Source organism: Cygnus atratus, chromosome 5 (genome assembly GCF_013377495.2).
Source record: "Cygnus atratus isolate AKBS03 ecotype Queensland, Australia chromosome 5, CAtr_DNAZoo_HiC_assembly, whole genome shotgun sequence".
In the NCBI taxonomy this organism is placed as follows: Eukaryota; Metazoa; Chordata; class Aves; order Anseriformes; family Anatidae; genus Cygnus; species Cygnus atratus.
Genome location: NC_066366.1, coordinates 32,554,561 through 32,567,840, shown reverse-complemented (window position 1 = coordinate 32,567,840; position 13,280 = coordinate 32,554,561). Strand labels below are relative to the sequence as shown.

General features: G+C 42.4%; 1 protein-coding gene across 1 annotated transcript in view; it reads right to left on the bottom strand.

Moving 5' to 3' along the window:
* The window catches only part of INO80 (INO80 complex ATPase subunit), a 68,809-nt gene extending 55,571 nt beyond the window's left edge, over nt 1-13,238 (bottom strand). Inside the window, exons 1-6 of the mRNA XM_035539699.2 lie at nt 12,959-13,238; nt 5,024-5,209; nt 3,985-4,151; nt 3,816-3,883; nt 2,183-2,344; nt 545-665 (exon numbers count right to left, since the gene is read on the bottom strand). Of these exons, the coding sequence (XP_035395592.1) occupies nt 545-665; nt 2,183-2,344; nt 3,816-3,883; nt 3,985-4,151; nt 5,024-5,166 (661 nt within the window). The 5' untranslated portion in view covers nt 5,167-5,209; nt 12,959-13,238. The remainder of the gene's footprint in view (nt 1-544; nt 666-2,182; nt 2,345-3,815; nt 3,884-3,984; nt 4,152-5,023; nt 5,210-12,958) is intronic.
* Nucleotides 13,239-13,280: the final 42 nt, after the last annotated feature.

Below are 13,280 nucleotides of genomic sequence, written 5' to 3'. Positions count from 1 at the left end.
GTTGCAGAAGTAATTCTATTTTAACTCATTTTGGACATCAATTCTAAGTTCCCTCTAATTTCCAAAACAATCTCACTTCCTATTATTTCCATGTCACTAGAATTACTCATTCATGAATAACTGTATCAGGTACCGGATAGCTTCTTACTTTTTTCAAGAAACTATCATGTTTTCAAAAAAAAAAAAAAAAAGAACAAATGAACCATGATACACAACAATATTTATGGATTCTGAAACACTGCCAAGACCGTTGAGAACTATGAAGTATTTATTACATGACAATTTCATTCTAGATCCAGAGGTCTACAAAGAAAATCTAAAGCCATGAACTTTCAATTTATACCACCCATTTTTACCCTAACTCTCTAGAGGTCAGACAATAAAGCACAGTATTTTCTGATGATTTTTCTTTGACAGAACTGGCTATTAGCTTTCCATGCAAAATTCAAAGGTTTTGAGCATTTATGTTTATTCAAAACAAATAATACAGGAAAGGAGCTTAAATCACAGAAACCATTTGAAAACACAAGGTTAGTGACTTTACCTTTTAATTTTTTCTCCTCTTTAAACTTCTTTTTCTTGGGCCCTAGCAGGTGGCGCTGCTGCTCATAGTAAGGGTCATGTGTAGACAGCAATCCCGCACTGTAGTACTGATATTGCTGCAACTGAAGTGGATGTAAATGAGCACACTCATGGAAACCAGATACAGCAGATAACAGAGATAGGAGATAAGTTCACATTTTGATTGTAAATAAGAGATCAGTAAACATGCATCTCCATATTTAGCATTGTTATCAAGGATTGGGGTGTCCAAAGTGAAACCACTTTGTGTACAGAGGTAGCTCCAATGTTCTACATGGGGAATCAAACCCACTCAGTTAAATAAGAAGGGAAGAACGGGCAGTGAAACTTACACTTTAAAAACATACTGCTCTATACAGGTGCTGCCCAGCAAGGCAGCACGTTATGAGCAGCGGCCCAATCAAGGACTTCCTCTTTGTTTTGCTTGCATTCCCAAATCACATACATGTCCTACTTGATCATGCCAAAGGATAACAAAGGATGAGTTTAGATAAAAGGCATTTAAAAGATTTCCACAGGAACAAACAACTTGAATATTATCTAGTAAAAGTATAGCTGCCTCAGCAGCTTGCAGATTCTAAAAAAAAAAAAAAGTATATTCAAAGCAATATTCAGCTAAAATATTAAAGAATTATATAGAGGTTACATATAAACATGAAAATTACGACCTATCTGAAAACTGGATGTATGAATGTTTGTGTAGTTACGTAGTATTTCAAGAGAAGCCAACACAATCTGGGTTTAAAAGTTAATGAGAAAGCAAAGGAAAGAAGTGGACACAAGCAAAGACTTCGGTGGGAAAACTATTTCTCCACTCTTTTGGAGAAATTTCAACGCAATGACAAATTTTTGTTTCATACACATCTTGTGATAGCAGAATAGGATGACTTCTTTCATCTGAGACCCACTTTCTGGCACAATTCAAAACAGTAATTAATTTTTTTGCCAAAGCTCTTGTAATTCAAAGAAATACATTATTAGAATCAAAATAGTCAAAACTTGGCACAATATCAAAAAATGTAGAAATGCAGGAGGATGATATTTTCTTATGAGGAAGAGAAAAAAAAGAACATGAGAAGAAAATCTAAAATAGAAAGGAAAGGTAAGGCAAAAAATCAAGTCAAGTAAAACTCAAAAGAATTACACAAAACAGTAAAGAACTCTCTTTCAAGAAGGTAAACATCACCTTACTACTTGCTGCCTTGATGATGATGCAAATATACTGCTTTAGGTTTAACTGTAGACTTGAAACCCGCGGCATCTCAGTTTTGGTATGCATTATCCAAATCTAGCACTCTACATTTGCTCTAATGAACACAACAGTGTTGCAAAAGCTATATGTACACGTGTACCTATACTATCTATGTAAGTTATCAAGAGATTCTCAGCATAAGGGATCAACGGCTTTTCAATCTGTATATAACTAATTAAATAACCCTTGTCTGAAACTGATAGTAGATTGTTCTAGTTCATCAAACATTAGGGTATTTTCTAGTCCACAAAATGTTATCATTTTTCAGAAAAAGGTAAAAGCAGTAAAAATAACGCAACTGAAAGAGAGAATAAAAATCAAGGAAATACAAAAGTTCTGGATTTTTACCTCTTTGTCTTTGCTATATTTACTTTGATGTAGTTTCTTATATTTGTGTAATCGCAGCATATTGTGAAGCTCCTCCCTTGAAAGAGAGAATTCTTCTTCATCCTCTCCATCCTCATCACTTGGTGAATCTGTGTCACTGGAGTCATCGCTCAGAAGGATACTCTAACAAGAATAAACGGAGACTAATTTAACACTCACAAGTCCCTGTACCGTTTATTTATGCAGAATGCTCTTGAGCCTTTATCTAATAAAGAGCCGGCAGACCTGGCCCAGCCACAATACTCAGCCTTTACAAAGTGTCTTACAACTGAAATGCCTCAAATGGAAAATCATTTTCTGACATACAATACTGTTTAGCAGCTAATCAAATGCATGTTTTCTGATTTTCAGGGAGGTAGTTTTCTGTAAGTTTAATGAAAATTAAGATATTTTAAAACCCACTGCAGATGCTCCTAATCTTGGAAAATTCTTTCCAGCAGTGAGAAAAATCAGGATACAAGCAGGGGTATTTTATGCCACATGGTTACAGGTGCTTTGCTACACCATTTGTACAGCCTGACCTGCTATTCTACCACCTGCACCAGGTTTGGCTCTCAACTGACCTCTTGGCAAGCTGTTTTTGCTAACTAGAGAAGGCTGCAGTACAATGAAAAGGCAAAGATGGCATAATGCCACCTTTCTACTCTCTCTTTCCTTCCTCATCCGGGCCTTGAACTGAGTACATCTTAGGAAACAAACTTTCAGCTCAGTCCCAAATGTCCACTTAATGTATTTCATAATAGCTCACTGTAATTTGTATAGTGCACTACAATTACTTCACGCTACTGAATGTATACTCTCTGAAATTTAACTAAAATGCTGCTCCTACCAAAACTGAAATGTCTACTGTCCATTTCACTACCTGATGAAAATGAAAGCTTTAAATCTAGAGACTGTAATTCTATTTTGTTCTACTCAAGATCTTAACAATACTTATTATCAACCATCACATTTTCTTCTTTCTCCATGTTTCTAAGATGAGAAGTCTCTGTAGAATGTCTTTTTTTTTAAACTTTGGTCAGTGTTTTTTTTTAATGTAGAAAGAAAAACAAAACAAAACAAAACAACACAACACATTGATTTCTTCTTAGCAAGGGACATTAGTCTAACTCCAGTTACTTCAAAAAAATAGTGCAGCAAACAGACCAGTATAGTACAAGACTAAAGAATTCCTTTGAAGGCCTCTTTTCAGCAAGATATCAAATATTAATACATTTCTGTATCACCTTAGGCTTCTTCTTCAACATGATATTTTGCAACAATTAAAACTGCGTCAGATCATTTAGGGCAGCTCTTAAACACGTTTGTCTAGCTTTCTAAGCTCTTGGTAGCACATGTAAAGTAAAATTAAATGGACTACTGAGATGGGAACAAATAAGCTTACTGTAAACTTACTGTATTTGCCAATTTCATTTGAGGTAATGCTCTGACCTGTGCTTAACTTTTTTCTGCTATCTACTTTCTTACATGTTTGGATCTCCATGATCTACACTAAATGATAAGACAGAATCCCTCATTTACCACTGTCAACAAGGTATTAACTGGGACCCTCCTCAGATTTCCTAACAGCTGCTTTTCTTTGCAATATTCTTACCTTCAGCCACTTTCTGCTTTTCTTCAGCTTAGAAAAGTTATACAAGCTCCCTTTTTCAGACTTTGGTTCTGTTTAGAGAAAAAAAAAGATAAAAACAAATTTCCTAAGAAGTTATGCTTTTCCCAGCTTACCACAAAGTAAGCAGAGATTCGACTTAGTGGATGACTACCTGGCTGCAATACTCCATTCAGGGAATGTGTGTTCAGCATCCCAGAATTTCCTACTCCAGAAGATTCCCCAAGCAAAGAGTTTGGAGGCTCTTCCTTTACTTGCATCAGGGGATCCCCAGATTGAGGCAGCAAAGGATTGTCATCCAATCCATCCTCACTTTCATCACTGCAAGAAGATACATAATACGGTGACAACGAAAGGAAAATATACAAAATAGGAGGCACATACGCAACTTTCCTTGCATGCAGCCATTTGCTTGGAAGCCTGAGAACTGAGTCAGCCTCAGCTTTAAGTCTACACGTTAGAAATAGGACTGTTAATAATTTCCTTCTCAGCAGCAGTTAATGATCAGACCAGTCTGGCTACGCTATCAACGCACACCCCCAGTCTCTAACTAGATTCTTTAATTTGAAGAGCATGAACTAACCAAGAAACTAAGTGCTAGGTCAAACCAAAGCACAACACTGTCATTCTCAGCACTACCGTACATGTGAAAGATATAAGGCATTTTTCTTCCCCTCTGCTCCTCGTGTGGATCTTATTACATGCCTGTAATACACCTGTTATCTATTACTCACACACTTTACAGTTCTGTAAGTCTGCAGTTCCAAAACGCTGATGAAATTAAATGTAAGTTGTTTTGGGACAGAAGTGTACCTCTGATGACTCACTTCTCAGTGGTACAACCTACTGTCGTATAAATGCTGCATCCGAGAACATAGTCTGCATTTTGCTTAAGGCTACGTGCCAGTTCCCTGAAAAATCAACTTAATGCTTGCTCATCCTATTTTTTGCTGGCAAAGAAAGTTTTGGCCACTCGACTATGAAAGAGCTTTAAAACATCTTGCCAAGTTGAACCTGGGCTGACAATATGCTGGTTATCAATGTGAAGTAAAAAGTATAGTGCAAAATGTTTACAGGAAATGAGTTTATAATGAGCAAGTCACTAATAAACCCCCTACTACGGTGTTGCCTGGGAACAATATTATAAAAATGCTTGTCTGTCCTTGGTAATCCTAATGAGAAGGTTTTGGTACCTGGATATACTCCTGTTAAAGATGGCAGATGTCTGTCGTAAAAACTGATCCAACTGCAGAGCTTTCTCCAGATACTGCAGATAGAGGGGTTTTGCCAGCTCTGAGCAGCTGCCATCCTCCCTGGCGCCCAGCTCCGAGGCCATAGAACAAACTTCTCCTCATGCACAGATGCCTTGGAACACACAGCTGTCAAGAGGAAACAACAAATCATCGTCATCACTGCCACCTCCAACAAGAAAGAACTAGGTGAGTAGGAAAACACATGCTACACCAAATGCCAATACTTAACACGTAACCAAAGAAGTTTGGGGCAAAAGGCTGAGGTTGCAGTTAATAGGTATATTCACCAAACAAGCAGAAATTCAGACTAAACTTTCCACCACAAAATTATGAATTTATGGATGCTATTTGATAAGAATGAGCACCGCACTGACCTAGTATAATTCAAATGCTTTAGCAAATGAGGACACAGAAATGGAAAGTAAAATGATTCCAGTCCTTGAACATCTAAAGCAAACTTTCTTCACTGTTAAATATATTTAACTCTTACAAAAAGGCAGCCGTGTATCATGAAAGTCAAATGAGTGCAATTAAATTATTTAGTTGAATTATATATGTATATAAAGCTGCTTTCCTCCAGAAAGGAAATACTAAAAATACTTTTCTTATGTTGTTTTTATCATTCAGTTCACAGCTGCAGCCTACAGAATACTTGTAAGGCCCTTCCCTTACTTAAAGGCAATGCTAGCCTTACAGCCCTCAGAATATAGCTGCTACCTGTTGCGCAAGCTACAATGCTTGACCAGAAAACCTGCCCCTCTAAACTGTTATCTTCATTAAAGAAAAAGGAATATAAAATTAGCAATGTATTACAACCTTTTTCCATTTACAAATTTAGACTATACTCCAGCTTTGTTTTTTCAAATAATAAAAATAGCCTTCCTGACTTCTTTTCATTTGTTCCCAGGACTTTGGATTCTCAGACTTCCGCCCCCGCCAAAATACCCCACAGTATTGCATTGTATGTACTTTAAAACCAAAACTATCATTTCATTGTTCTGTCAATTGCAGTTTTACTTTTCTTTATTGCACAAGATGTCCTATCAATCGTTACAGTAATAGGTCCATCAACTGGAATTGTAGTTTTCTTCGATTAGGAAAGACGTCATGAGTGATACAGTAACAGCAAGATAATTTTAACTGATTTCCAAATTCAGAGTTGTAACTGCAACTGAAACGGCTGTCAATGCCATAAATATGGTATTTACTAATAAATAAGCGCCTTTAACTACAGCTTTTGCACATGTTGGATGACAAAAATAAAAATAGTCAGCTTTTGAAAGACTTAGATTAAATGTTCTTCTAAAGGATTCTTCTGGTTTGTATTAGTTCTCAGAGATACTACAAATCTGAAGTAAACTTCACGTTATTTTACTGCATAGGATTTTGTATCTGTTCAATTATTGAATTGTTACTGACTGAATTGTTTTAAGGTTATACGAGTGAAAACACAAATTGAGCATCTGCTCTTCAAATTGTTCTCTCCACGTACACAGTCCAAAAATCAGCATCTAAAATTTTCCAAGTCTGTTAACCCCAAAAAAACAATATACAAAGCAGATTCAAAACTTCCAATATTACAAAAGAACGATTACCACCTTGAGACTATCAGCAGTGGTTGAACAAGAGCAAATTTTATTATTTCTTAATAAACACCTAGTCATGATTTAATGTCTTTACTCACACAGAATAAACAGCAGCATGCCAGGAGGTGTTAGACAGGATAACAGCCCTCAGTTAAAAATGACTTTTAGACTCAAACTATCTAGGTTCAATTTTCTATATGCTAGATCTTCTTACATCTGACAGAAATAGAATAAATGACCTCTGTCATGAAACATGTTTCAAGCAGAAGTTAACAGAGAAGAAAGCACCCAAAAGCCTTCTGTACAAAAAAGGGATTATGATTTGTGTTTTCCAACAAACTTTCACCTGTGTGCGCCACATTTTTAACAACTGTCTGAAAAAAAAAAAAAAAAAACACCCACAAACAAGCACTACCTAAAATCAAAGACTGTCTTCCAAAAGACAGGGTAGGGTCATGAAGAAAATAAAGAAGTTAGAAAATGAGATGAAACATGAAACTTGTGCTTATGATGGAAGAAATCATTGTGGGAGGGACAGAAAAGGACACCAAAAAGGTGGAAAGACTTTTCTTTCCCAGTAGCAATATTGATATGTATCTTACGAGCAGCTTAACAAAAATGATATATAGTAAGGAGCAAGATTCAACACCGAGTATCATACCAGAAAAAATATGATGATTCCTTTACAGATATGTTTTGAAAAGGAGTGATAAAACAAGAACTAGCATGAGTTATGTTAATGCTGTATTGCTCCAGCTTCCCAACCAAAACACCACATGCAACCACTGTTTAATGATTTTGCTCAGAAGCACAGAGCATCCTTCGCCTCTCAGCTCTTTGCAGAAGAGCCCTTTCCCCAAACTCAGCATCTGGTAGCACTGTAGGAAAGCAACCTGCCTCCTGTCCCTAGAAGAGGGCAGTAAGCACCCATGACTTCAAATGGATTCATCACTTCTGAGGACAACGACAGACTGAACACGCTCTTCTTCACCCCAATGAGACTTAGCCTAAAAAAACTATAGGAGCTTAACAGCAAAATAAAGGGAAAATAATGAGAGAGATTTGAGGCAAAGTCCTTAACTGCCAGACAGCAAGCGGGTCGGAGGCATGGCAAACGCAACCATTTACCTGATCTAAAAGGAGCAGCTGAATGCTCCTCCAGCTGCCCAGGGGCCCCTGGCCCAGAGCTGCCACCAGGCCGCGTCCCCGACCCGCCGCAGGGCTCCTTGGGCTCCAGAGACAGCCCAGCAGAACACTGCTTCCTAATCTGTGTGGCATATAGGGCCCCAAGAAAAGGTGATGCCATCAAATGTGTTCACTAACCAGAAAACTCTGAGATTTGCTCAAAAGTGGCTCACTCCTACCGCATGGGCTTCGTAGGCAAACGTGAAAGCAAGTGGTAACACCCTCTGCAGCGACCGCAGTCATTCATTCCCTATCTTAACAAACTAAACTCCCTCATTGTGTGCGAGACATGCCAAGTACCTGTCTGTCTGCGCTTTTTTCAAATACCTGTGTTCTTAAACGTTATTTCCCAGTCCTAGAAGCCTTACGTTTCCATACTCCAAGTCCTCCTTGTGCTGACACTGTAAAAGGGCTCTACGCTTCACCCTAGAAGACAAGCTTTTGCTTGTCTTCCTATTTTCCTTGTCCCAAGAGGCTCCTGTACACACAAAGTTAATTACTCTTGTCTTCAGAACAGTTACTGGTTGGTATCCAGCCTACTGAATAATCAAATAATCACAGGCAAGCCTAACAATATTCTTAAATATCTTTAAAATGCCCCAAACAAATTCAGTGTTACAGAGGCATCTTAAATACAGAATGGTTCAGGCTTTCATGTATTTATACACTAACAGCCACACAGGGCTTCTCTCCTGATCAAAGTAACAAACTGGGAAGCCAACAGAGATCCATCTTTATTCTCTGTTCTTTTGTTCCCATTCTAGGTTTTAAGAAACAAAGATTTCCAAAGGCAAAACCCGCTTGTATACCGACGCGAGAGAAGGGGGGGGGGAGCAAGCAACCCAACAGCCCTACCCACTGCAGTAGGGAACAGCAGTCATGAAACTGCACCAAGACATTGTTTCAGTGGATTTATATGGTGAGGACATTCTTTCCTTGCCACCCTGGAAACAAACCAAGACTAGAGAAACAGAGATTTTCAGAATATTTTTCATTACTGGTGGTAACATTTAGGTAAATAATGTGTTACACGTGGTAAAATGACTGGATGCTGCAGGGTAATCCTTCTGCCATCACAACTTTCTTACTGATGTACTCCAACTTGATTTGAAGTTTCAGTATCAAATTCAGTAGTTATTTTCTTTCTCTCTTCTCCCTTCATCTCCCCCAGAGCAGTAACAGCCTAGAAAATGCGCACTTGGAACTAAATATCTGCTGCGCTGGCTGGCTCGCACTTTGAATCCTTCAGCGTTCTTACCTAATCAGAAGTTCACACTGAAACTATTTAATTGCATCATGTGGCCCTTTCAATTATTAAAGGCACAAGTCAAATACCACCACAAGGTTCTGAGTTCAGCTACCAAATCCATATAAATAACCTTCAAAATGACGTTTTTTCAAAGATCTAAGTTCATTTTTTAAGACACCCTCCTTGTCCTTCTTTAAATCGCGTTGCTCAATTCCATGTTAATGTAGGTGTGGGGTTTATTCATTCACTTTGTTTTTCAAGTCTGTCCATCACAATGTCTAATCAGTAAGCAAACACCCAGCACTGGAGAAGAACCCTTCAAGGACATCCTCGGAAAGTGGACTTATGCATTATAGCAAGGTTTCTGATTTTTATACCCATCAACCTGCACAAACGAAGGAGCAAAGCCAGTGTTTTCATGAAGCAGCTTAGCTTTAAAAGTAGACTCTCCCAGTTTAAATAAATACCTACTGGCCATTTCTGAATGAAGTCCGGCAGGTTTTTGCTACCAGTACCAATTTAAAGCCCCGTAAGGGGCACGCTGCAGGTCAGAACTTCTGCCTGCCCACCAGCTGGAAAGGACTTTTGCTTTGGATGGGTTCTCTGGAGTTGTCTTCTCCTCAGTCACTGGCATTGTCTACATCTTGGGTAAGGCCCAGAAGATTACTTTTTCTTTTCTTTACGCCTAACACTGGCATCAAACATTATAGCAAATAATGACAGTAATTGCACTCCTGAGGGCTCATGCACAAACACAAGCTACTGTGCAGGTACAAGGTAGAGCACAGCAGCTAATCCACAGTGCCCGTTCTCAGCCTACAACTAAGTCTAAGATGCAAGACAAATCAGCAAGGTAAAACTAATCCAAAGTGTCTCTCTCAGTTGCCACACACTCCACATACGTATATGAACTGTTAACAGCTGGCGGGAGAGCACACTCGCTCAAATATTTCAGCCCACAAAAGCACAGTTTCTCGCCTCTCCTCCCTCTAACTAGTGCAAGCACACGGGCAACACATTTAAACAGACAAAAAGCAGAAATCCCAGCTTACACAAGGAAATTATGTCTCTCTCATATCCCTGTTTACATCGTTCAAAGTTTTATCCATAGACCAGGATGAAGAAGTAAAGCCAAGGGAGCAAGAATATGACCTTCTACGCTTTTTTCGTTCTCTCACAATTTTAGCAATCCTCTATTTTTTCTTGTGTGGTCTTTTCATGTTTTGCATTTTGGCACCAACTCACCGAGATTCTCCAAGCTGAAATGAACATCTAACATCCTTTTTTTTTTTCCTTGAAGAAATTTACGAATCAATCAGGCTAACTCTCCTCAGAATAGCAGAATACTGTAAGGATGTCTTAGTAATGTCTCCAGAACAACTCCTGACACAAACATGTACATCCACATGAATAAATCAAGATTTACATGGAAAATTTATGTGAGTACAGTAATATCAGTTTGGTATATTTTTGCCAATTTCCTTATATGCATGTAATCTCTAATACAGGCAATTGTGGTGGCATAAAACAGCTTGAAGAGGTATTTTGCTTGGAAGAGAACTAAAACATTGAGAGGGAAAAGACGAGCATTTAGTTTGCTTTGATAAGAGTATAGTTACACTGACAACCATTCTCCGTGGTACACTATATGCCAGATCTTAAAGTAAAACATAATCCCCGTGAAGTCTTTTTATGGCAGTAAATTTCTTAAGTATAACTTTGATACACAAGAGATCATTGCTTTTCAAAAACCAGAGAGGATATTTATATGAACTTAAAAGCCTTCAGTCTCCACTAAATTCAAGCTGAATGAATAAACAACAAGCATATACAACTGAAGACGTTTGTACCTTTTTGGTTTGAAATGGATAAGAAGTCATTTTTAATTGCTTTTCTGAGTAATTAAATTAGTTAAACCTAGATACTGTTCTATATATGGTACTTTGCTGATTTGCTTTTGTGGCTAGGTTTTATACTGCTTTCCAAGGAATGAGACAGCACTTCATTGATCTCCGTTCCACTTTTTAATTGCTTTTAAACGCAGAGAAGAGCCATTGAGACACAGGCCTTGAATTTTCTAATTGCAGAAATAATGGTCACAGACTATTAAAAAAAAAAAAAAAGCTGTACAGCTCTACAAAAACCTTACTGGAAGCGCACACGTAAGTGAATCACAGAACACCTTCAGAGATACCAAGCGCAGAAGCTGGCATGTCACAGCTCTGCTTCCACGTTTAAACTAGCAGGAAGCTAACCAGAAGAAAGCAAGGCATCGAACTACGTAGTAGTCGTTAGGGAGATTACGTCTTGCCCCAGAAGGGCAGCCGCCAGCACTTAGAGACCTCTGACGGTGCTTCCAGACCCTGCGCTACGCAAGCGTACCGACTGTTACCCTCGTACTCTGACATTGCTTCACCCCTCGCTGTGTACACAGAACACGAGCTGCAGACAGACGGTTTGGTTTTTGCTCCCTCTGTCCCAGCCCACAGAAGGGGAACTATGTCCAAGAAAGCTCTAAGAGGACCCTTTTCTTCTTGCCATCTAAAATAACCCCTAGCATGTAATTTAGCTTGTCAAGCAGCGTGCTTGCTGCAGAATTTACAGCTTATTACGTTATCCCCAAGCGGAGCAGAACTTGCTCATTTAAACAGCCAAGAAACGCAACACAGGGTTTTAAGCAACTTTAATAAAGTACAAGCGAGAGATGCCCAGAAGTGAATTAAAGGAAATGCTCTTAAGCACTGGGAAAGAGTTCGGGCTGCAGGCCTCCCTCGTGTTCTTTTCACTCACTGCTCACTACCTCGGCAATCGGGGGGTATCAGGATCTACGCTGATGTGTACGTGTTAGAGAAATGACAGTGCAAAAGTGGTATTTCTGATTCACGCGTTTTGGGGACATGTAACTGTATGAGGTGCGCTGCACAAATCCATGTGACAGATTTGTCTGAGAGCAAAGTAAAATTGTAGAAATGGACATAAATAAGCTTCAATATAAAAAGGGGTTTTAGTTTAATTATTTTGAAAGCACACGGCAAAGTTAGCCTGAAGGAACTAGCACGACAGAACGGGCTGGGTGGGAAGGGGCCTTGAAGACCCCCCGGCTCCCATCCCGTGCCATGTGCAGGGCACCTCCCGGCAGCCCAGGCCGCCCCATCCCGCCCGGCCGGCAGCACCCGGTGCTGCCCCCCCCCCCCCAGCCTCTCCGCGCAGCCCGTGCCAGCGCCCCCCCGCCCCCGGAGCGCCCCATTTCCCCCCGGTGCCCACCCGGTGCCCCCGCACCCCGAGGGAGCGGCGCCCGCCGAGGCCGCCCAGGAGGTGCCGGCAGCGCGCAGCCGCCCACATCGCGGCCGGGCCCGGGGCTGGCGCCGCGCCGCCTCCTTCCTCCTCCTCCTCCTCCTCCTCCTCCTCCCCCGCCCCCCCCCCGCGTTAAGGGGGTGCCGGTGCCGGTGCGGGGGCCCCGTTCCCGAGCCCTGCCCGCGGGCACCGCCCGCTCCCCCCCCTCCTCCCCCCCCTTCGCGCACGCGCCACCGCCCCCCGCGCGCACGTGCGGCCGCAGGTGCCGGCGGCGCCCCACCCCCACCCGCCCCAATTCCCCCCCCTCCCCCCCCGGTCCCGGTCCCGGTCCCGGTCCCGGGATTGGGGGGGGGGGGTACCGGGGAACCCCCCCGGCGGTGCGGGCGGGCGGGGCCCTGCGCCTTTAAGAAGAGGCCCGGCTGCCGCCGCCGCCGCCGAGCGGGCGGTGAGGGGGGGGGGGTGGGCCGCGGCCTGTCCCCGCGGCTCGTCCCGCCCGGCCCCGGCTCGGCCCCGCTGCCCCCGGCCCGGGCGGCGGGGAGGCGGCGGCGCCGTGCGGCTCACCTGGGCGGCGGCGGCGGGCCCGGCTCCGGCTGCGGGGCGGCGGCGCCGGGGGGCCGGGGGCGTCTCGGGGGCTCGGTGCGCCGCTCTGCTCCGCTCCGCCCGGCCTCTCGCCCCGCGCTGCCGGGGCTGGCGCCGCCCGTGTCGTGGCGCGGGGCGCTCCCGGCTCCCGCCTCGCCAAGATGGCGCCCGCGCGGCTGCTGCTGCTGCTGAGGAGGAGGCGGCGGCTGCGGGCGCGGGGACGGCGGCGGCGGCCACTTTGGCTCACTGCGAGGAGAGGAGCAGGGACACGGGGAGCCATGGCGGGGGGGAGGAGAGGCGCCAT